This window comes from Portunus trituberculatus, chromosome 42 (assembly GCF_017591435.1).
Source record: "Portunus trituberculatus isolate SZX2019 chromosome 42, ASM1759143v1, whole genome shotgun sequence".
NCBI classification, from domain to species: Eukaryota; Metazoa; Arthropoda; class Malacostraca; order Decapoda; family Portunidae; genus Portunus; species Portunus trituberculatus.
This window is the reverse complement of record NC_059296.1, coordinates 16,340,778-16,366,746: the sequence shown is the minus strand read 5'-3', so window position 1 is coordinate 16,366,746 and position 25,969 is coordinate 16,340,778. Positions and strand designations below refer to the sequence as shown.

The 25,969-nt window shown below is 37.0% G+C and overlaps 1 protein-coding gene across 1 annotated transcript in view; it reads right to left on the bottom strand.

Annotated features, from left to right (window-relative positions):
* LOC123517297 (constitutive coactivator of PPAR-gamma-like protein 2) overlaps positions 1-25,969 on the bottom strand; it is a 132,285-nt gene that overhangs the window by 7,393 nt on the left and 98,923 nt on the right. Inside the window, 7 exon segments of the mRNA XM_045277242.1 lie at positions 2,129-2,253; positions 3,950-4,175; positions 4,293-4,484; positions 6,157-6,271; positions 6,460-6,585; positions 13,118-13,256; positions 19,364-19,523. Coding sequence (XP_045133177.1) covers positions 2,129-2,253; positions 3,950-4,175; positions 4,293-4,484; positions 6,157-6,271; positions 6,460-6,585; positions 13,118-13,256; positions 19,364-19,523 — 1,083 coding nt within the window.

Genomic DNA, 25,969 nt, shown 5'->3' with positions numbered 1-25,969 from the left:
TCCTTGCTATCTGATTCATTGTTACATGATATTTAACTTTTATGATTATTGTTCTTTACTATCCTTTGTCTGCTACACAATCAGTGGTTTAATTTTTACGACATCCTCAGTATGCAATTACTCGCTCTGCACAGTAGTACATAGAATGCCAAGTTTTGAATGGTTCATTTATCACACACTCACTTTTACAAAGTTTTTCTTTTGATCTAATTATTTTTACAATTTTGGAAAATCCATTTTATTTTGATAAAATCAGCTATTATATTTGATAAAATACAAGCCGAATCATGGTGTGGGTTGAGTAAATATCCAGATGTATTGGTAGGTGGCACACTGTTGGCAGGAGCCTTACCAGCAGCCAATCCAAACATTTCACATTTTTACTGGTTACTATGTTTTGGAAATTTACAAAAAATTCCTTCACTAATAACTGTGGCATCATACTGAACACAAAATTGTAAAAGTAACATTATATCTATCTATCTTTATATATATCTATCTATCTATCTATCTATCTATCTATCTATATATATATATATATATATATATATATATATATATATATATATATATATATATATATATATATATATATATATATTCACTCACTTACTTATATTGTTAATTATGAATTAGCAGATTGTAAATCTATTGCTGAAAAAAAATAGCTCCTAAAGGTGGGAGGTATTGGGAATTTAATACAATCTAGCTGACACATCATTGTAATTTCTGTTACCAACAGGTAACAGGATGAGGAGTTGCTTCCTTCACCCTCTTTTTTTTTCTCTTCTTCACTGTACAGGTAATCCCCGCTTAACCCCTTCAATACAGTGACGCCTATGTAGGCGTCATGAAGCCCCAGTAGCATATATGGTGACGCCTACGTAGGCGTCATATTTCTTTTCTGAGCTTTCTTCAGTTCAGTTGTCCCGTATAGTGTGTTGGATACCAACTACACACGCCGTATGCTGTTATAACACACTATGAAGTTTATTCAGGTTTACTAAATGTTCTTTTTTATTATCTACAATCTCATAATACAATCAAATGTATTTCTAAGCACATCAGGCTCCTAGTCCCCTCCTGTCAATGATATGTTGGTCCTGAAGATGCTTTTTTTCCGATGTCCAGCTCTCACTTTTTTCTGGTTGTGATGTGTTCTTGAAGTTGCATGTTGTGCAGTGCATAGTTATGGTGTTCTTGTATACATCAGGCTCGAAACTGTAGTCAAAGGCAGGATCTGGGCATGAAAACTGAGAGGAAAGTATATTTTTCAGCCTCCTTTTCGTCAGCATGACAAGCTTGTTGTCACTTTCCACATCTTCATTTCCTTTCTCAATATTTTGTAGAAGAGCTTCTCTAATTGTGAGTAATGAGGCTTTTTCTTCTTCGCTTCCTTTTCTTTGTTCTGTGATAGATGTGGTGGGCTGTGGTGTGAGAGTGGCAGGCAGTGATGTGGCGTTGGTGAGGGTGGTGGTGGTGGGTGATGCAAGGGTATGCACAGGAGCATCTGAGGTGTCAGGTTCAACATGCTGTCTTTTTATCCTTTGAGCTTCCATACTAACATTCCAGGTGTTCTTCCTCTGCTTATTCCTCTTAGACACACATCCCATGGTTGGCAGTAGGTGAAAAGCAGGATGCTAATTTACGTGCTATTTAGCAGAGTGAAGGGCGGGTTGTGAGAGATGTAGTAACGACCTCTCTCTCTGATAGCTTTCCCTCTACTGAGTCTCGCTGGTGGCCTTGGTTGATGCCACCATACACACACACTTATTTTCAGTGTTGCTGTATCATGTCCACCAAAAAAAAAGTTAAGATTTTTGCCTTTTTTTTCGTAGTTTTTTAGTAAAAAAAAAAAACTGATTCTGCTGATGTAAACAACCACACGTGGTTGAGTATGAGACCTTTAAATGGCATTTAAGGGAAACCAATGCATGTTTCGCCATAAAACTTCGTGAAATAATAGCTAACGTGTATACCTACCACATATTTTTGCTTATTATCAATGAAAGATCTGTGGAAAAATGCCTACTATAAATGAATCCCATGAATAAAAAAAAAAAATTTTCTAGACTTGTGCATGTTTGCCAATAAAGAATTGTGCTGGTAAAGTTTCATGAAGACTTACTGGATGTCTGATTCCTCTGCTTCTATTGTCATTACCATTAGAACCATAGTTGGGTCCCCAGGAGCCAACCACTACACCAGCCACCTGCAACTGGCCTCCACGTGAAAACATTCTTCCTGCTCCACCTGAAATTTATTTTATTATATAGTTTCAATATAAATTTTCTTAGTGTCTAACACTCACTTGCTTAAACATCTCATTGTGACAGTGTTTCCGTTTTTTTTAAAGATAACCCATTTTTAAGTTGCACAACTCAGTGCAAACCATTAATTTTAATCACTCTGTAACCCTCTTAGTCAACACTCATACAACTTACCTACAACAAACAAAAGTTTACTTTATACCGTTCACTTAATCTTTATACAAAAGAACCATCAATGCAGATTATTAATCCATTGACATTCAATGAAAGAATAAACAAGGTAAGATGCTTCTTCCAGACATATACAGATACACATAATCAGACTAAATAAAAATTCATCTTAGTGTCTAGACCTTAAAAGAAGTTGGCTACTTAAAAATTATACTTTAACAGTGTGTTGTATAAAAATAATGACTTAAAAATATCAACAAAATACTTACATTAAGACCCCACTCTTGGTGAATTAATTAGTCTGGCGAAACTACCGCCAAATGCAAATTTTGCCAAGCACGAGTTCTTTATACCATATAAATTGCCTAAAAAATGACTCAATCAGTCTTTGGTCATTGCTAAAGTCCCTCTTTTGACCCCTAAAATACCATCTTTTGAGCTGAAATAAAATCTTTTGCCTTCACATATTAGAACACATGTATAAAACAGACCAATAAACAATAAATAAAGCTAATAAGACATGATATAAAGGCTGTAACTCCCGTTTTTCCACCTTTTTCCTTCGCTCACTTTTGTCCTTGCCGCCACCACCATTGTCCTTACCCCCACCAGTACCACCTGTTGTGCTGGTAGATGCCATGTTAGCGGTAAATTGCCAGAATTTGTTCCAATGCTAGCAGAACAGAGGGTAGCACAAACTAAATGGCTGAAGGGGACTTTCACACTGCATTCTGATAGATTTAGACTTTAGAGAGAGCCATGTTGTTCGCCTTGTGGCTGCCAGGGGAACGCCAAGTTTGAATTCAAATCACCAAGCGTGCACTCGGTGGTCCGTGGCCACCCTACCACCAAAAGTGAATTTCGCCAAACTGAGATTTGCCAGGTGTGGGGGCTTATTGTACTTAAAAGTATCCAGTTCTAGTTTACATTCCTACTAAATAAACTTCTCTTAAAATTTCACATAAAAGGAAGATTTTTTAAAATATGCAGGAAATAAACATAAAAGATGAAGAAATAAAAGAAAGCAATATCACAACAAGCTTCTCGTGAAGTCTGAAATATGTAGTAAACTGATAACTGAAGATGAGAGAGAAATGTCAACAATGTAGAAAAAAATTATGACTAAATGAGAAGACACTGATTTATACTAAGGAAAAAAAAAAAAATATCATTGAGAGAGAGAGAGAGAGAGAGAGAGAGAGAGAGAGAGAGAGAGAGAGAGAGAGAGAGAGAGAGAGAGAGAGAGAGAGAGAGAGAGAGAGAGAGAGAGAGAGAGAGAGAGAGAGAGAGAGAGAGAGAGAGAGAGAGAGAGAGCACTCATACTGCAAAGTAGCAGAAAGCATGAATTATAATTACTATAATAATAATAATAATAATAATAATAATAATAATAACAATAACAACAACAATATAAAAAATACTGACTTCCTGAAACAATATCAGTGTTTATGTAGCACTGACCTGGATGAAAGTACATAAAATGACAGAAGCTTCATGATATAATTTACCTGGGTGAGAGCCAGTCCTCCCTGGGATTCCTCGTCCTCTGCCTCTACCACTATAATGGTTAAACCCTGGATAGTGTGGAGGTGGTGGTGGGGGACCAACCTTGTGCGTGCTCACCCCAGGAAGTGGAGGGGCAGGTTGGTGAGCAAACTCTACCCTCAGTCCCTCCAAGATGGCCTGTCTACATCTTTCAACTTTGGCAACCAAATCAATTTCACCATCACACACCTAAAATACAAGACCCCTTTAAAGAGATGCTAGCAATAAATTATCTTCAAGACACTGAAAATATGCATAAAATCCTTAAAAATAAAGAAAAAAAAAAAGTAGATGAATAAAATTTACCTCTACAAGAGATCTGGCACAATTAGCTCTTATCAACTTTGCATGGAAGAGCTTTCCATCAAAGAAGAGCCATGGACAGCACATGAGCCATGGAACTGGAGCACCACAAGCATCATTAGCAAACAAGGCTGTCTCTACACCCATCATGAAGAGTGCTGCCAATTGAGACCCTCTAGATGTCACCAGAGGAAGCTGAAAATTATAAAAATATGCTAAAGTGCACTGTTTAATTTAGCTTTCAGGATGTCTAGACATGAAATGGAATATGGATATGATATCTCCTCCTGCTTCCATTATATGTAGCAATGTAAAGTAATATACAGGAAGAGTAGGAAAAATCAATAGAATAGAGGAGGTAGTCTGCGATACCTTAAGCAGATAATATGAGCTACGAAACCTCTAGACTGGAATACGACCACGAAAGTTTTACCAGTAGTGTAAAATTGTATCTGCTATGATGGCGGATATTGCGCTGGCCTTTATCATTACAGTTTCTCAGCACGGAGTACTGTACGTGAAGGAAGGTTACGCCAGCCCACTGCGCCTACTGGCGGGTTTTTGCGATAGGTTATGTCAAGTTATAGCACTAGGTATCTTTAGTTCTTTACCTTTATCCACAAGATATCAAAATTGTTCTCATTAAGTAGTTAGTAATTACTCTTGCCTGTCAAGGATAAAAAAAAAAAAAAAAAAAAAAAAAAAAAAAAAAATGGCAAACTAGCTTTGTATTTTTTCCCTAGGGAAGTGGGGAGTTTAGGTCACCAGGCAAGCACACACGTGCAAATCGAATGACTTTCTGGTCGCCACAACGGAAGTAAACATTGATTTTCCCCGTCTTACTGTGTGTTGTTCAGCCAAAAAAAAGTCTCTGCATCCAATGATGTTCAATAAATAAGTGGAGCTTAGGGCAATAACTGAAATAAAATGCTCTCTCATCTTATGTTTCTTCTCACCATTGTTAGACTGGGTATCTCAAGAGGACATAAGAGTATATATTATGTAAATGATCAGTCTCATTTGCACTTTTATAACCAGGACCTTTACTGTATTTATTTACTTATGACATAATCACCTGCAGAGATCTTCATATCTCTTGTGTCCCTCCCCCCCACAACAATTTTTTTTTTTTTTTGCGAATTCATGCATTAATTTGAATAGGAAACTGTTATTTCGTTTTCCTTGTATTAATGAGAGATATGGCAACATGGCATGGATTATTGGCCTCACCCTGTGGACCAGTACAATTTAGTTTTACTATAGCCTAGTAATGCCCTACCCTGGTTGGTGCGCTACCCACCGCGGGTTTTTTATGGAGGTCTTACACGTTACCCACACAATTCCTTATTTGTTGAGACTAGACATGTTTATCCTCAACCATTTGACAGCCAGGCATAATAACGATGAATTAATTGACAAGTTATGTTAGTTTTGTAAGAAAATAGGTGGTGCAGTGACTAACGCTGACATTCTTGTGTACTATCGAAACCGTTAGCGGACCACAACATACCTCACTTATGGTGGAAAACACACTGTCTAGTGTGAAAGATACTGGCGGAAAAAAAAATTTGAACTTTGCCTCGTCATTTCCACTCTCTGTTTATATGTTATGGGACTTAACACAGAGCATAACACACATATCTGCATTGCCCACAGACCCTCCAGTACTCTAACAATAAAAGCACTTTCAAATTATGTAGTCTTTAATCTTCCAAATATTTGTGTATCAAAAGACTGATGTCCAGCCTAAAAGAAGATAGGCATATATTTCTCTTTCAAGCTTCACAACTTTGTATGTATTTCTCCATATTTCATAACTTTCTGCATAATCTTTTGATGTGACACATGTGAAACATGACATACATACCTGCAGGTCCTGCAAGTAATGTGCATTTGTGAGATCAGACGAGAAGGCTGTCAGCAGAAAAGCATCTAATTCTTGCTTTCTCAATACAGGACCATTTGGAGTGCTCATTATATATCTGTGAGGTTGTAACACATCAAATAGAAATGACGTTTAAGTCTAGAATTCTCGTAACATCATCACTAAAATAACTAAGACACCATAATTCCAAGATTAAAAAAAAAAACGTGATCTGTTATAAAACATAAATAATCAATTGGGGTATGACATCATGATTGGAATGAATCAGTGTGGATATACACTTACCTAAGGACTGTTGCCATGATGAGAAGATGCTGGGGCACATGAGATGTGTGAAGCATCAAAGGTGTGTCAGACCTCATGCAGCTCAAGAAAGCCCTTAGCCGGCGCTTCTTGTCATCCACAACAGACCTAGAGTGAAGTGATAGGCTCAATGAATCTGTATTAAGACAGAGTACCTTCTTTTTATCTATTCATATATTTGGCAGGCAATCACACATGCAATGGCTCAGATAAAGTGTGCATGCACGCATACACATACGGAGCACAGCCGTCGAGCAGGACTGATGCATCTGAGCAGTTCCCAGAGATTACTACAAAAAGAATTGGACTCAGGCCTAGACATATGTACAGGTGGAGAGGGGGCCATAGGTTCTCCTATCTCCAAATGAAATAAGTGTTAGATCACACATAGCTAAGGAATGAATAACAAGAGAGAGATGGAACCAAGTAGCGCTGCCAGGTGCATGGCGAAATCAAAACATATGCCGAATGATAACCAATGCTTTAAAGAAACCCCTATTGGTTTAAGGAAACTGTCAGATGATACTACGGAAAAGGATTTCTTGAGTTTCCGGGATGAACGAGGTAATATGACAAGGCTTATTAATGTAGAAAGAAAATTAAGATATATGAAGGAGGTGATGTCCAGTCTCATGGACAAACAAGACTGCCAACGGAGAACACAGCCCTGAAATTGAGAGTAGCTGAATGTGAGGAGGTCAGTGCAATAAACCAGGAATTGAAAGAGGAGATTCTGGAAATAAGGAAGCAAAATGTTCTAAAAACCACATGCCAAAATTATGAAAGCTCTTTAAACAGCTTGCAGGATAAAGTGCAGGGCGGGATTACAGACAGGGCAGAAGGTGGTCTAGGTGATAACAAATTGAAAGAACTAAGAAATGAATGGAAACAGGAGCAAGAAGAAAAAAAATTCAAATTTTCAGAAGTGTCAAGGAGACAAATTCAGGAGAACACAAAAGTTGCTGTAATAGAAGTTATCAATGAAAAAAAAAAAAAAAAAAAAAAAAAAAAAAAAAGATTTGGTGCGAGATGCAGTGGACAAGAAAAAAAGCTTCATGATTTATGGGATGAGGGAAAAGAAAAATCCAAATAAATTCTCAAGAGAACGTGAAGAAAGGGAAATGGCCAAAACTGTCATCAAATGAGTACAAGACAGCACACAAGAATTTGACCAGGAGGTGGAGGAAGTGATTAGGCTGGGAAGGTACAGTGAAGGGGGTAAGAGACCAATGAAGGTGAAAATGAGATTTCAAGTGGCTGTAGAAGAAATTATGGCTAGAAAAGGGAAGCTGGCCAATGATGTCGATTACAAAGAAATATGGATAAAAAGAGATATGAACTTAGAGGAAAGGGAAAAGGAGAAAGTGCTAAGAAGTGAAGCTAAGGAAAAAAACGAGAAAAGGGCAGAGATAGAGAAGATGAATTCTAATTTTTTTTCTTTTTTCTTTTTACATTGAGGAATATAGCGCCTGTAGGCTCACTTGAAGAGTGTGTAGGAAGCGCTGTTCAGCTTCCACCCATTAGTGGCACAGGCAATTTTATTTATAGTGGTACCCATATCAGGGCCCATATCACCACCCAGGCTCATCTTGGGTGTAACCACCTAGAACCTGGGTATCATGGTGACATGTAGGTAACTTTAAACCACTTGACAAATAGCAAAGTGTTTAAGGCTGTACATGGTGGGATTCAAACCTATGCATGGACTTCTGCCCGATCCCATGCTCATCACCTTATATACTATGCCACTGCCTCCCACTGGAGGGTTCTGGATATGAGACTAAAGAAGTGGTACCTAAGGAAAAAAGAGGAGGTCGTGGAGGAGGCAATACATTAAGAGTGACTTATACTACCATAGATGGGTTGTTATCAAGCATATTGGAAGTTCGAGATTATTTGAAAGAGAAAAAGCCAGATGTAGTGTGCATTGTTGAAACAAAACTGAAAAAAGGGATCCATGTCAACTTTAAAGAGGAGGGATATAATGCCTGGAGGAGGGACAGGAAGGATGAAGGGGGAGGAGGAGTGCTAATAATGGTTCGTGATAATATATGTGTGGAGGATGAACAATATGGTGAGGACAAAGTGGAAGTAATGGTAGTAATGATCAGAACAAAAGATTTGAAGAAAGAAAAATTATGGTCACATATGTTTCACCAAAGACATGGGGATCAGAAGAGCATAAAGATATGCAAAGAGAGGTGATAAAGTGCCTAGGTAACATGATAAGAAGAGATAGAACAATACTCTTAGTTGGAGACTTTAACTGTAAAAAAAATAAACTGGAGAGAGATGGAAGTAATGGATAATGTTGGGCAGTGGAGTGAGAAAATGTTAACAGTTGACTATGGTTAATACAATGGACCAGTGGGTGGAGGAATCAACAAGGCACAGGGGGGAAGAAGAACCATTGTTGCTTGACCTAGTTTTCTCAAGAAACCAGAGTCCCCTCCAATCATACAATACCTTAGTCCAATGGGGGAAAGTGATCATGTGACATTAGAGATGCAGATACAGGAGAAACATGAGATAAGTTACAGAGGACTATAATATAGAGAGGTTAAATTATGCAAGAGCAGATTTTGAAAAATTAAGTAGTTATTTTGCTGATATTGAGTGGAGTAATATTATGTGCAGGAAGACTGTACAAGAGAAATATGACATATTCTTACAGAAATACAATGAAGGAGTAAAAAAGTTTGTTCCTGTTTATAGAGTTTAGAAAAAAAAAAAAAAAAAAAAAAAATACATGCTTGATACAATGCTAGATGCATACAATAAAAAAAAAAAGCAAAGGATAAGCATGGAAGAAACTCTTAAAGTAGGGAAATTACTATAATAGTCGGCAGTACAAAGACACTAGAAATGAATATATTAGAGTAAGGAAAGAGGAAGAAAGTAAGTTTGAGAAAGATGTAGTGGATAAAAGCAAGGATGAACCCAAAATTTTCTACAAGATTACAAATGGCAAAACAAAGAATAAGGAAACAATTAAGAAATATACTAAAGAAGGGAAGACATACCAAACAGAGAAGAAAATGTGTGAAATAATGAATGAGAGCTTCAAAACGGTATTCCCTGCAGATTAATATGACTTGCTCCTCTTCTAGAAATTTAGCCCATTTTTCTTTGATAATTATTTCATATAACTTCCCTACAACACTTGTAAGTGACACTGGTCTGTAGTTTAGTGGTTCAGTTTCCTTTCATCCTTTAAATATCAGTATTACGTTGTCTCTCTTCCACTCTAGTGAAAATTTCCCTTCATTTATTGAACTTTTAATTATTTCCCAAATTGGATCCAGTAATTGCTCTTTACATTCTTTTAACACCCAGCCTGATACACCATCTGGCCCCATTGCTTTTCTGACATCCAACTTATCCAGTAATCTTCCAATATCCTCTTTGTGCACTGCAATCTCCTGTAATCCTTGGTAATCCAATGTCTTATTAGGTTCACAGAACACTGGTCTGTAGTTTAGTGGTTCAGTTTCCTTTCATCCTTTAAATATCAGTATTACGTTGTCTCTCTTCCACTCTAGTGGAAATTTCCCTTCATTTATTGAACTTTTAATTATTTCCCAAATTGGATCCAGTAAGATTACTGGAAGATTACTGGATAAGTTGGAAGTCAGAAAAGCAATGGGGCCAGATGGTGTATCAGGCTGGGTGTTAAAAGAATGTAAAGAGCAATTACTGGATCCAATTTGGGAAATAATTAAAAGTTCAATAAATGAAGGGAAATTTCCACTAGAGTGGAAGAGAGACAACGTAATACTGATATTTAAAGGATGAAAGGAAACTGAACCACTAAACTACAGACCAGTGTCACTTACAAGTGTTGTAGGGAAGTTATATGAAATAATTATCAAAGAAAAATGGGCTAAATTTCTAGAAGAGGAGCAAGTCATATTGAGCAGACAATTTGTGTTCAGGACAGGGCGGTCATGTGTATCAAACTTATTAAGCTTCTACTCGAGAGATATAGCAAGACTTGAAAACAGAGATGGATGGGTAGACACAGTAAACCTGGGCATTAAAAAGGCTTTTGATAAAGTCCCGCATATAAGACTTCTTGGAACCTTGCTTGCTTGCTTGTGTGGAACCTTGCTTGAATGGACAAGAGATTATTTGAAGGATAGGGAAATGAGAACTGTGATTAGAGATATATACTCATCTTGGGGTAAAGTAACTAGTGGAGTGCCACAAGGGTCAGTGTTAGCTCCCATTATGTTTCAAGTTTATGTAAACGACATTCACATTGGTGTAAACAGTTATATAAATTTATTCGCTGATGATGCAAAGTTGCTAAGAGTTATCAAAACCAGAGAGGACTGTCTGCTGTTGAAGGAAGATTTAAACAAGATCTATGAATGGAGCAAGAAGTGGAAATTGGAGTTTAATGCCAATAAATGCCACATAATGGAACTAGGAAAGAGTAAGAGAAGAGCAAATAATGAAGACTAAAGTGGAAAAAGATCTTGGAGTGATCATACAAGAAAATCTTAGCCCTGATAAACACATAAGCTAGATATTTGGACTATCATATAAGATGCTGATTAATATAAGAGTGGCATTTCATTACATGGATAAAGATATAATGAAAAAAATCATCACAAGCATGATACGCCCAAGGCTGGAATATGCAGCAGTGGTATGTATGGTGTCTGAGCTCTAAAAAGGATATAAGAAAATTGGAAAGGATACAGAAGATTGCTACAAAGATGGTGCTGCTGGAATTAAAGGACCTTACATATGGAGAACAACTGAAGGAAATGGGACTGCCAACCTTACAAGATAGAAGAGAACATGGGGACCTAATAACAATGTATAAGATAGTAAATGATATTGAAAAGATAGACAAAGAAGACCTGGTGCTGTTGACGAAAGAAGATGGAAGGACAAGAAGATATGAAAAGAAGATCAGGATGAGGCAGTGTGTGAAGGATATTGGAAAATAGTTTTCCACACAGAACGGTGGAAAAATGGAATGCATTGGATAATGGAATTGTTACAGCACATAGTGTGCATAACTTTAAAGAAAAGCTAGATAAATGGAAATATGGAGACAGAACACTATGAGCCCAGCTTGAAACCTGTGCAATACAACTAAGTAAATACATCATTCACAATCTTAGCCTTGATTAAGAGGGAATGTCTTGTGGCCCATTTACACTAAAAGCTTGGCCTAGTATACAGAAAACTTCATAAAATACACAAGGTTGACTTCTATACGTGAGATATTCATAAGAGTGCTATATGGTACATGTGCTATTAACAACATTAACATGCGATTAAAACCACTGATATCACCATAATAAAGTTATGGAGGAGGAGGAGGAGGAGGAGGAGGAGGAGGAGGAGGAGGAGGAGGAGGAGGAGGAGGAGGAGGAGGAGGAGGAGGAGGAGGAGGAGGAGGAGGAGGAGGAGGAGGAGGAGGAGGAGGAGGAGGAGGAGGAGGAGGAGGAGGAGGAGGAGGAGGAGGAGGAGGAGGAGGTCATTGTCGTCTTTGTCTGAGTAGCAATGAGCAGTACCCATAAATCTTGCCAGCATAGAGCCAGGACCTACAGTTATGCAACTGCCTAATACTATTTATTTAAACATTATTCTGATAGCAACACCATATTATCAGGGTACAAGTACAGGGTACACTATAAGGTCCCACACAATTGCTCAGCCTAATAAATCTCTGCTCTTTTTCCCTCTGATCCATTCACTGATTAAATCAAACCAATCCAGATTAAATCAAATCTAGTCACATATAATATAACTAAATTAATATATGACTAAAGTTAATTTTGCTAATCAATGATTGCTTAGGTTTAGCTGGGTGAAGCCTTTGGCTGCACTGCTCCTGGTGTAGGTTTACTGAGTTTACATAGCACTTAGGGACCCACACATGCATGAACAATGTGGCAGATGTACAATTTTCAAGTGAACTTACACTGGCCCTACCTTCATTGATTTGTAATGGCCATTAAATTCTTACAAAATTTAGCATTTCAGCTTTTTTTCAGTAAAAACAAACCAAACATGACTAAGAGTCCTTATCTATGACTCATATGTAATGTCTTGACGCATTAAGAGTACTCATAACTCGATGCAAACGTTTCTGTATTACTCATATGGCTTATGAGCTCCTCTCATAAGGTTTGTGAGTTGCATCCAACTCATAAAAGATTTGTGAACTTCCTGGCTCTTCGGTGACAGTATGAAATCTGTATTTTTAACTAAATGTATTTCGCATTAAAGGAGAAAGACAAAAAGCATTGGTAAAATGAAAACTCTTTTCATAATAAATACTAGTGCTTCATTTAAGAACACAAGAAAGAAGGCATGAAGCCTCTACAGAGACAACCAATGCAGTAATATCTGAATAATTTGCTCAATGTTTCATTCAAACAAAATATCACAACTTCATTCTATTCTTCTATTATAATGTACTATTTTTCTTCCAAAACAATGAATGTATTTATTTTCTACAAGCATTCCTTATTCCACTCACACAGCTGTACATGACCATGTATTTTCAATTGTATTTAGGTTAATAATATAAACACAATGAAACTAATTCATGAATAATATTTGAATAAACATTCCAATAATAGCAACCAAATTTGAAAACAAAATGAAGACTTACCCAAACCATAACCTCTGGACGGTTGGCACAGCCCAATTAATGGGGATAGCTTCTACTACATCAGCAGTGCGGTAAGGATTACTTTTCGTGTACGCCCACTCACGAATCTTAACTTCAGGTACTTCAGTAGCCAATCCTTCTATTGAAATTAACAAGATGAGTGATAATAAGGCAAAATGTTAAAATGATTTCATTCTTAATATAGTTACACAATAAGTGACTAACAGCCACTGTGCACAAAGATGGATATTTCAATCACACAAATGCAATTAAGTATATTGCTACGACATTTCAGAATCTTTCTCCAGCCCTTTGTCCACTGCTAGGAAGAATCATTTGAATAAATAATAGCATTAAATAATCAAAGTTGAGACACTGATGGGAATACTGAAACTGCAAGTTCAATATGCACAGAGGATTTTAGCAATTTTAAAGTCACATGTGATGCATGGCTTAATCACTGTATAAAAGACTCCCTCCCACTAATGAGGCAGTGGGGTGCTTGAGAGTAAACTGCACTCACATATAATCGAAGATAAAAGGATAACACATTAGAAATGTAGAGCAAAGGAACAGATCTCAAGTGGATTGAATGGCATTGTCAAGTGAGTGTTGCATACAAATGGGATGTCTGTGAGGTAAAGATGAAAGGTTTAGAATAATAGGTGAAGAGAAGGAACAGGTAAGACTTGGAAATTCGAGAAATTATGAGTCCAAGTCCAGAGCCGCTTGGTATCAATGGAATCAATACTGGTATTGATATCTCAAGCATGCTTACTCATTTGGCATAAAAATGACACTGGCCTCGTTCTCTTAATAAACAATGCCAGTATTGTCTCTTTATGAAATTTTGCTGATATCGTTTCTTCATGTGGACTGAACTTATGCCATAAATAATTCCTCCTGTCATTAAATTAATGGAACATACAGAGTTACTACTGAATGTTAATTTAATATCAATGTTAATCTGTTTCCTGCACTGAATATATACACACACACACACACAGGTGTGTGTTGTGTGTGATGTGGTCTCAGTCCTACCCGAAGATCGGTCTATGAGCTCTGAGCTCGCTCTGTAATGGGGAAGACTGGCTGGGTGACCAGCAGGCGACCGAAGAGGAGGTGAATTACACACACACTACACACTACACACACACACACACACACAGAGTCAACTCTCGATTAATGCGAAGGTTAAGTTCCTGGAAACTTAGTGTTATTCAAAACCGTGTTATTCAAACATAATTTTCCCATAGAATACAATGTTAATAGGAGGGATTACATTCCTGGCCACTAAGAAAGTCTGTCTATTTTGGGGATTTTGTTACTCAAACCTAAAAAAAAAACTTAACACCACTAGGTCATGGAAACAATAAAAACCTGTGTTCTAACTTTTTTCTTTTTTTCTTTTTGCGAATCTTTCTTATTTGGAAATTAGAAAATTACTAATTCGATGTGGTTTGTCGTATGCCAGGAATATGAAACCATATTCATACATTTATCTATCACAGCATTTAACAAAATAAACCATGAGTATAATTCAGAGGTGGTTGGTAGCAGTGTTTCTTTACCATCACCTCAGTAGACTGAACCATGCAGCCCAGACCATGCTGCCTCACTATTCCACCGCAGGCAATATAGAAATTTTAAGAAAAGAACCAGCCCTATAACTACTGCAGAGCATGATTTATTACTAGACTTGGTAAGCCAGGAAAATGTGCTTCTAAAATAAAAGCACAAATGACCATTTAGTGGCCTTAACATGGGAGAGAATTGCCACCTCCTTCAACTGTGCCGGCTATGGGAGGAGGACAGTCCTCCAGCTATCTACCTACATAAATGGGTACTTATCAAGTGATAAAGACATACAACTGATCGTAAGCTAAGTAGAATTCTAATAGAAGACTTGGGAGATGGAGATACAGTGATTGAAGCTGGCAGCGATGATTTTGTTGTTGTTGTTGTTGATGTTCCAGGGTTTGGTTTCAATCACAATTTTTGTAAAGTAGGCTATTTGAATGATAACCTATATATCTTTATATTTCTAAAATCAATTAGTTCACAAAAAACTAATAGTAATGTGTATTTAGGTCAAATCTATGTGAAGGTAATGATAAAGACATGGATCTTGGTTCACCTTCATGGCGAAAGTAAATCCTGCCTGATCGTTGCCTTCCTGAGCTGTGGGATGGCAGTGTTCACTCTTAACCCCTTCAACATCATGATGCGCAATTTGCGTCACTGGGGTGCTCGTGACATATCCGATGATGTGCATATTGTGTCATGGCTGCTTTCTGCTAAGACGCTGCGTTTTCTTTCCTGGATACTGTATGAGATCTCTCAGAATGTAGGTCGTATATGATACGATGGCATACTTGACTTTCATCATTAGTACAAAGGTGTATGACACTCTTATATCAGGATAAGTACTGATGTGCCATGCTGGAAGTAACTATTTTATTAACTATCTTTCTTATTATACCAATAGATTAGTTTACCTTAAAATATGAGAGAGAGAGAGAGAGAGAGAGAGAGAGAGAGAGAGAGAGAGAGAGAGAGAGAGAGAGAGAGAGAGAGAGAGAGAGAGAGAGAGAGAGAGAGAGAGAGAGAGAGAGAGAGAGAGAGAGAGAGAGAGAGAGAGAGAGAGAGAGAGAGAGAGAGCTAGCTGTCTCTGAGTCAGGTATCTTCCCATCCCCACCCAGCTCAGATATGGTGCCAGGAGCTGTTTTCTGTTGTCCGGAGTGAAGATGTTAAGAATATTGATTTCTCCTGGATGTTATTCTTCAACCAATGAAGGTGAAGGTATTGTTTAAGAATTCGGCCAACAGCGTCTTAGGTGGTTTCCCCCAGAAGAAGTGTGAGTGTATGTGATGTCATCGAGTCAAATTAACCCGTATTAAATTAATAAATTGCATTATTTAATCATATCCCCTTAAATATCAAGTCGTGTTAAATTGAGATCGCGCTATTAAAACTCACCTTAATTGAGAGTTGACTTTGTATATGTATGTATGTATGTGTGTATATATATATATATATATATATATATATATATATATATATATATATATATATATATATATATATATATATGCATGCATGCACACACACACACATTTACACACTTACACACAATTTACACGCACACACAATATATATATATATATATATATATATATATATATATATATATATATATATATATATATATATATATATATACACACACACACACACACACACACACATACACAATGGAATCTTGAGTTACATTTGGTTGACTTTTTGCTTTAAAATGAGAGCAAAATTTCAAGTTACAAGAGGCAGCTGCTGCTAGTTGGCACAGTGAATACTCAACACCTTGTCCCCAACTTGTTCAGTGTTTAGTTCTCCGTGGAAGCATTTCTCAAGTGATGCTATCATTTAGTGAAATTTCTCAGCCTAACCATGGGTCTTGAGCAAGTGAGTGCAAAGGACAGTGCTGAGAAAAAAGCAGATGTCTACATCAGGTCTATAACTATTCTTTCTAGCAAAAGGAAGGATGATCTGGGACAATTCTGGACTATTACAGCCAAAAATATCTTGAATGTTACCTCTAAAATAAGTATTATCATTAGATCATCTTGAAGGAAAGATAGGGATCTCTCTTTAAATTATTATATAGGTAGAACAAAATGCCACAGTTTACTTTATAATTCAAATAATCACACAAAAATAGCTAAATTATTCATCATATAAGTAATCTATAACATGAAAAAATAACAAAACAAAAAAATATATATCCAGGAAAATCTTGGTTCTTGAACTTATCAATTTTTGAATGCCTATAGAATCCCAAAATGTTTGAAAAACTGAACTATCTTCATCATAGAAATCAATGTCAAATGGATTCTGTTCCTGGAAACCTGTCCAACCTGTCATAGCACCTATAACAAACATTCCTGTGGTCAAGATGGAGATATTATTCAGACCATGCAGGTATTCTCTTTATTACAAATTTAGTAAAGAAAACCTTATTATGACACAAAGAAGAACAACCCATTCAATAGCAAAATGAAAGTGATCATAACACTTAAGACATCTTGCTGCTGATAAAGGCTACTGGAACAAAGCTTTTGTGCAGTAATAATGGCACTGTGACATCAAGAGAGCCACAGGTGACAGGAGGATTACAGAATGCCAAAAACTGTTCATAATGAGGATCTTCAATGCGATCACATTTACCTAATTTCAAAGATTGAATTACAATCTATCTCTCTATCTCTCTCCCCTCCAAATACATACAAAACAAAGAAAATATTTATTGAAACTATAAATCAGTAATAAAAAGCAGCCTCTAATTTGTCCTTTAGTATTTAGAATAAAGTAACTTTGTTTGAGAACTGAATTATGGTACAACAATCAGAGCAATTATGTTTAAAATCTTGTTTGAAAGCTGATTTGTTTGAGAAGAGAGGTGTTTGGTAGCTGAAGTTCCTTTCTGTGTGTGTGTATTCACCTAGTTGTAATTTTACAGGGCCTGGGTATCATACTCATGTGGCCCTGTCTCCATATCTACACACATCCAACTTTCCTTTAAAACTATTCACACTCCTCGCTGACACCACCTCCTCACTCAAACTATTTCACACCTCCACATATCTCTGTGGGAAACTATATTTCTTCACATCCTTCAAGCATATTCCCTTGACTATCTTTTTACTATGCGATCTCGTAGTTCTATTTAAATTTTCCTCTCTCAACATCATTTGTTCATTATCTACTTCATCCAAACCGTTTAACAGTTTATAAACCTGTATTAAATCTCATCTTTCTCTTCTTTGTTCCAAGGTAAGCAAATTCATTTCTTTTAATCTCTCCTCATAGGTCATTTCTGCCAATTCCGGTACCAAGTTATTATCGGATCATCAATTTGGCTTTAGGAAAGGGAGGTCATGTGTAACAAATCTACTGAGCTTTTATTCAAGAGTGGTTGACAAAATACAAGAGAGAGAGGGATGGATGGACTGTGTATATTTGGATTTAAAAAAAGCTTTTGACAAGGTATCTATGGAAATTAGAGATTTATGGAGGACTGAAAGGAAAAGTGTTAAAGTGGATGGAAAACTACTTGAGATGGAGGGAAATGAGAATGGTAATAAGGTATGCAAAGTCGGACTGATTGGTGGTGGAGAGTGGAGTCCCACAAGGTTCAGTGCTGGCACCAATACTTTTCCTTGTATATATTAATGATATGCCAGAGGGAGCAAACAGTTATATTAATTTGTTTGCGGATGATGCGAAGTTGTGTAGGTGTGTGAAGAGTGTAGAAGATTGTGAAATTTTACAGGCAGATCTGGATAGGATTTGGGAGTGGAGCAAGAGGTGGGAGATGGAATTTAATCTGAGCAAAAGTCATGTGATGGAGATGGGGAAGAGTGGAAGATGGCCAAGAGGGTCATATAAGATGGGTGAAGGAGTAGTGTTGAAAAAGGTGGAAAAGGAAAAGGATTTGGGAGTTATAATACAAGACCATGGGCAGTTTGAGGCTCATATTGAAAAGATGTTTGGAGAAACATATAATTTGATTAGAAATATTGGATTAGCCTTTCATTATATGGATAAAGATATGATCAAGAAATTAATTGGTACGGTAATTAGACCAAGATTGGAATATGCTGGGGTGGTTTGGTCTCCTTATAAAAAGAAGCATATAAGGAAGTTGGAGAGATTGCAGAGAATGGCAACAAAAATGGTTCCGGAATTGGCAGAAATGACCTATGACGAGAGATTAAAAGAAATTAATCTGCTTACCATGGAACAAAGAAGAGAAAGAGGAGATTTGATACAGGTTTATAAACTGTTGAACGGTCTGGATGAAGTGGATAATGAGCAAATGATGTTGAGAGAAGAAAATTTAAATAGAACTACGAGATCGCATAGTAAAAAGATAGGCAAGGGTATATGCTTGAAGGATGTGAAGAAATATAGTTTCCCACAAAGATGTGTGGAGGTGTGGAATAGTTTGAGTGAGGAGGTGGTGTCAGCGAGGAGTGTGCATAGTTTTAAAGGAAAGTTGGATGTGTGTAGATATGGAGATGGGGCCACACGAGTATGATACCCAGGCCCTGTAAAATTACAACTAGGTGAATATATATATATATATATATATATATATATATATATATATATATATATATATATATATATATATATATATACACTTCATAAGACATACTGTAATTACTGTTGACAAAAAACACTTACTTTGGCCCTCCTCCTTAGCTTTGCGGGCCATAAAAGTATGATGGTGCAGGTTGTACAAAATGGCATATACTGACTGTCGAATGGAACGGTAGAACAAAACAGCATTGGGTAGCTCTCTGTTGTTTTCATCTTCCATGCAGACACCAAATTTTACTTCTCCCTTAAAAATAGAAGATATTATCAATCACATTATATTATGATACATGTACACCTACATTTTTCTTTTTTCTCTTTTACATTTTGTGACATGCTAACATAAGCTCTCACACACACACACACACACACACACACACACACACACACACACACACACACACACACACACACACACACACACACACACACACACACACACACACACACATACACACACACACACACACACACACACACAAACGCACACACACACGCACGCACACACACAAACACACACACAGATCAACTAAGAATTGAAGAAGTGTGGTGAACTGGCATTGGAAAAATTAGCTAGGAAAAGAGCAAGGAATAAGGAGCAAGTGATGAAGATAACTGGATGTAGATCTAATGTGTGAAGTGTTAGTAAATAAAGCAATAATATGAAGTATTTCAACTGCAGAAAATAAATAAAATTGTGAATGTAATAAAAGATATAATCTAATATTTTGTCATACATTTCTTTTCAAAACTGGGCACATGATTTTGTTAGTTACAATGGAAAACTGTCACAATTTGAGAAAAGTAAATTACTGTTATGTGCATCTCATGCAAGGCTAATGATCATGCAATGAAAATCATGAAGGAAACATCTGAATCAAAAAAGGTATTGTTTGCTGCTTGAATTAAATGTAAGGCAGTGGATACTCAACCTCTTATTTGATGAAGTCTGGCATTCATTCTCTTATTACTGGCCTTGCATGAGACATAGATAAGGATAATCTACTTCTCTGTCATTTGTGTCAAATTCCATCATTAAATTAATGAAAACATCTGTTGAGTAAATGTCAGAAAAAAAAAAAAAAAAAAAAAAAAAAAGGCCACACATTAAGTGAAAATAAGGAGAAACTATCATTTGCAAGACAGCACCAACTTTGTTAGTTTCCACATTAACCACTTATATATGACGACACCTACATAAGAGCCATATTCACCTTTTATTTAGGTGTTGCTGAGTAATCCAGTATTCTGTCTTGTGTCTAACTTTAGTAAAGACTCTATATCATCCTTGAGGTTCAATTACTCCTCCTACCATCCCAGTCAATAAAGTAAATGAGCTGTACCATACCCCACCCCATACCCAAAATGAGGAAATCTCAGTAGCACAATTTACATCAGTTTCCTCTTTGGTCCCTCCTTTGTTCTCCTTATCCACCCTTATTCCCTCTTGATTCCATACTCCTCCACCAAGGAGGGAAAACTGTAAGAGGGGATATAGTTTCCCCTTCCTGGTTCATTTCTTGCCCTCTTACTGTCCTCTCTCTCTCTCTACCCAAGAAGAGGAAACTATACAGGGGTTGTGCAGTTCCCCATTCCTGGCTCTTTTCTTGCCTTATCACCCTCTTCTCCCTCCTGCCCCCACTACATCTCTATATATTTACCTATTTGTATAGTATAGGGTTTGAGACAGGTTCATAGAGACCTGTCTTCATATCTACTTTATCCAACTTTTCGTTGAATTCATGTACACTTTCTGCTGCCACAATCCCTTCACTCAAGCTGTTCTAGATGTCCACCGTCTGATGTGGAATGCTAAACTTTTTAATGTTCCTCAAACACTGACTTTCTATGATCTTGGAATGTCCTCTTATTTGTCTATCTCCACCCTCAGTCAGTGATACCAGGTCTTGTCTATCTATTTTTTCCATATGGTTTACTATCTTATACATTATTATTAGATTTTCTCTCTCCTCTCTAGCCTTTAAACTTGTTAATCCCATTTCCTTCAATCTTTCTTTATAGGGAAGATCCTCTATTTCTGGCACCATCTTCATAGCTGTTCTTTGGATTCATTCTAGTTTCCTGACGTTCTTCTGCATATATGGTGACCACACTACTACTAGGTTTTATTATAGTGGTTAAGATCTTTTCATCATACTCTTATAAATGTAATTGAACACCACCCTGGTATTTATTAGTGTCTTGTATGCTGAAGCACATAACCCATTTATATGTCTTTCTGGAGTCAGGGTGTCTTGTATAATCACTCTCAGATCTTTCTCTTTTCTCCTTTTCATTACAACCTCTTCTCCCACTTTGTATTACAATGTAGGTCTTCTATTACTTTTACCAATTTCCATCACATGGCATTTCCTGGTATCAAATTCTAATTTCCAGTTTTGGCAGCGTTCCCAGATCTTGTTAACATCTTTCTGCAATTCTTTAGTCCTCATTGTTCCTTATAACTCTCAAGAGTTTTGAATCATCTGCATACAAATCTATATAGCTACTCAAGCCCTCTTGTACATCCTTATGTATACAGGCAACCCCTGCTTAACAAACAAGTTACATTCCTAAAAAAACCTTCGTTGTGCGAATTTTCGTTAAGTGAACCAATCATAACAAGTCTGACCCCTGACTTGAACTTCCATTGAGAGTAAACAAAGAAAGAATGCATGTTAGTACAGTAAAAGATTTAATAAAAGTAAAAATTATGAAGTTAAACATTTAAGCAGTTTAATTTAAGACTACGTAATTTAAATGTACACTAATGTATTTAACTTTATAATGTTGATGATCTTAAATTTATGAAGGTGGGACAGTGGAGCGGGAAAGACGCTAGCTGGCAACCTGTGGAATGAAAACAAAAAGCGCATCATTGTACCACATACAAAACTTGTGTACATTTCCACAAGGCTTTCCATTTTATCCATTGCAGTAACGAGTTCAGGTGGTTCTTTTAGCTTGCAAGGAAGATACGGTCTCATAAGCCTTCTTAATAGAGCCTGCAGACTTGAAAATAGTAGAGACAGTAGATGGAGTCAAGCCATGGTGACAAGCAATGCTATTAGTTTTCTCGCCTCTCTCGTGTCTGTCAATAATATCCACCTTCACTTTGAGAGTAAGAGACTTCCTTTTCTTCCTAGCAACGCTAGGCGACATTGCAGGGGTGGTTGCAGGGCATTTTGGTGGCATGTTGAGTGTGGGATGACGAGCTGGTGCTGGACCCTGTTTTTGTTTTGAACTAAAAGCAGGGAAGGGTAGGGGAGAGAGTGGTGCGCGTTTTGTCCACGAGAGGCACTGGTGTATTCAAAAGCTTGTCGGCTTGTGTGATACGGCAGGGCTTTCAAACTTTGAAAAGAATTACCTGGATAAAATTTTGTTAAAGAGAGTTTGGTGTTCGTTATACGAGCAGATGGTAGTAAAAGGAAATGTTCATTGCAGTGAAATTTCGTTGTGAATATTCGTTAAGTGGGGGTTGCCTGTACTTGGAACATAATTGGTGCCAGCACAGAACCCTGTAGTATGCCACTAGTAACTGCTCCAACTTGATGGGTTGTCTCTTATCGTTGTTCTCATTTCCCTTTCTGTTGAATAATCTGTCACCCAGTTTAGGATACTTCCCTGTATTCCTTTAATGTGTTCTATTTTCCATAGGAGTTTTCTATGTGGTACTCTGTCGAAAGCCTTTTTAATATCTAAATACACCGTGTCAACCCATCCCTCCCTCCCTTGTACCTCTTGTATAAAAGCTTAGTGAATTTGTTACGTCTTCCTTTTCTAAATCCAAATTGGGAATTATTTATTATTTAATATTCCTCCAGATATTCTAACCATTTTTCTTTAATTACAATTTCACAGATTTTTCCCACAACACTAGTTAGTGAAACTGGTCTATAATTTAAGTACTTGGTCTTTTTTCCTCCTTTGTATGCTGAGACTATGTTAACTCTTTTCCATTCCCTTGGTATTTTTCCTTCTATTAAAGAGCTGTTGATCACATCCCAAATTGGTTCCACCAGTTGTTTTCTACATTATCTCAGTGTCCATAATGACACTCCAAATGGCCCTATTGCTTTTCTTATATACACCTTTTCTAGTACAAGGGTCCTCCCTTAATGTGTGGCAAAGGGACCAGGGAAATGTGTGTATATGTTGAAAATGCATTAGCTGAATAATAAAACCCAAGTTATAAATAAGATTGGGATCAGGACCCACCATGACTGACCCCTGAGATACCCCCCGATAAAGACCACCATATCGATCGTTCCTGCACTGCGTCCTTTATGGCATACTTACATTTCACCATGTTATGCACTGTGGACTCATTATCAGAGTAAGATCTGCTTACTTCATGAGTTTCTCACCTACCTCAACCAAATTGCCTGTTTGATATGACTTGCTCCTCTTCTAGAAATTTAACCCATTTTTCTTTGATAATTATTTCACACAACATCCACAAGACACTTGTAAGTGAAACTGATCTGTAGTTTAGTGGTTCAGTTGCCTTTCCTCCTTTAAATATTGGTATTACGTTGGCTCTCTTCCATTCTAATGGAACTTTCCCTTCATTTATTGAACTTGTAATTATTTCCCAAATTGGATCCAGTAATTCTTTACATTCTTTTAACACCCAGCCTAATACACCATTGCTTTTCTAACATCCAACTTATACAATAATATTCCAATATCCTCTTTGTACACTGCAATCTCCTGTAATCCTTGGCAATTCCATGTCCTATCAAGTTCTGTGAAATCATCTGCAGTGAAAACCGTTTTGAAGCTCTCATTCATTATTTCACACCTTTCCTTCTGTTTGGTATGTCTTCCTTTCTTTAATTATTTTTTCAATTGTTTCCTTAAGCTTTGTTTTCCCATTTACAAACTTGTAGAAAAGTTTGGGTTCATCCTTGCTTTTATTCACTGCATCTTTCTCAAATTTTCTTTCTTCCACTCTCCTTACTCTAATACATTAACATCTGGCATCTTTGTACTGCTGTCTGTTATAGTCATTTCCCTGCTTTATGAGTTTCTTCCACGCTTTATCTTTTGCCCTTTTAGCTTGTATGCATCTAGCATTGTACCAAGCATGTATTTTTTTTCTGAATTCTATATAAACAGGTATAAACTTTTTACTCTTTCATTATATTTCTGTAAGAATATGTCATATTTCCCTTGTACTATCATTCTGTACATAATATTACTCCACTCAATATCAGCAAAATATATCCTTAATTTTTCAAAATCCACTCTTGCATAATTTAATCTCTCTCCTTTACAGTCCTCTCTGTAACTTATCTCATCTTCCTCATGAATTTGCATCTCTAATGTTACATCATCACTTCTCCCCACTGGATTAAGTTATTGTATGATTGGAGTGGGCTCTGGTTTCTTTGTGAAAACTATGTCAAGCAACAATGGTTCTTCTTCCCTCTATACCTTGTTGACTCCCACTGGTCAACTGCATTCACCATAGTCAACTGTAACACTTTTTCACTCCACTGCCCAGCATTATCCATTACTTCCATCTCCCTCCAGTTTACTTTTTTACATTCAAAGTCTCCAACTAATAGTATTCTTCTATCTCTTCTTATCATGTTATCTAGGCACTTTATCACCTCTCTTTGCATATCTTTATGTTCTTCTGTTTCCCATGTATTAGTCTTTGGTGGAACATATGTAACTATAATTTTTCTCTTCTTCCAATCTTCTGTTTTGATTGTTACTCCCATTACTTCCACTTTGTCTTCATCATATTGCATATCCTCCACACATATATTATCACGAACCATTATTAGCACTCCTCCTCCCCCTTTACCCTTCCTATCTCTCCTCCAGGTATTATATCCCTCCTCTTTAAAGTTGACATGGATCTCTCCTCTCAGTAATGTTTCAACGATGTACATTACATGCGGCTTTTTCTCTCTCAAATAATCTCTAACTTTCAATATGCTTGATAATAACCCATCTATATTAGTATAAGTCACTCTTAATTTCTTGCCTCCTCCACAACTTCCTCTTCCTTCCTTAGGTACCACTTCTTTAGTCTCATATCCAGAACCCTCCAGTATAAATTCTTCTTCTCTATCTCTGTCCTTTTCTCGTTTTTTTCCTTTCCTTCACTTCTTACCATTTTCTCCTTTTCTCTCCCCTCTAAGTTCATATCTCTATTTATCCATATATCCTTGTGTTCAATATCATCGGCCAGCTTCCCTTTCCTAGCCATAATTTCCTCTGCAGCCACTTGGGATCTCATTCTCACCTTCATTGGTGTCCTACCCTCTTTACTGTATCTTCCTAGCCTGATCACTTCCTCCATCTCCTGGTTTAATTCTTGTGTGCTGTCTTGTACTCATTTGATAACCGTTTTGGCCAATTCTCACTCTTCACGTTCTCTTGTGCATTTATTTGGATTTTTCTTTTCCTTCATCCCAAAATTCACGAAGCTTTTTTTCTTGTCCACTGTATCCCACACCAGGTCTTCTTTCTTTAATAACTTCAATTACAGCGACTTTTGCATTCTCATGAATTTGTCTCTTTACAATCTTTGAAAATTTTACTTTTTCCTCTTTTTGCTCCTGTTTCCATTCATTTGGTAGTTCCTTCAGCTTGTTTTCACCCAAACCACCTTCTGCCCCGTCCACAATCCCATCCTACAGTTTAACCTGCAAGCTCCTTAGGGAGCTTTCGTAA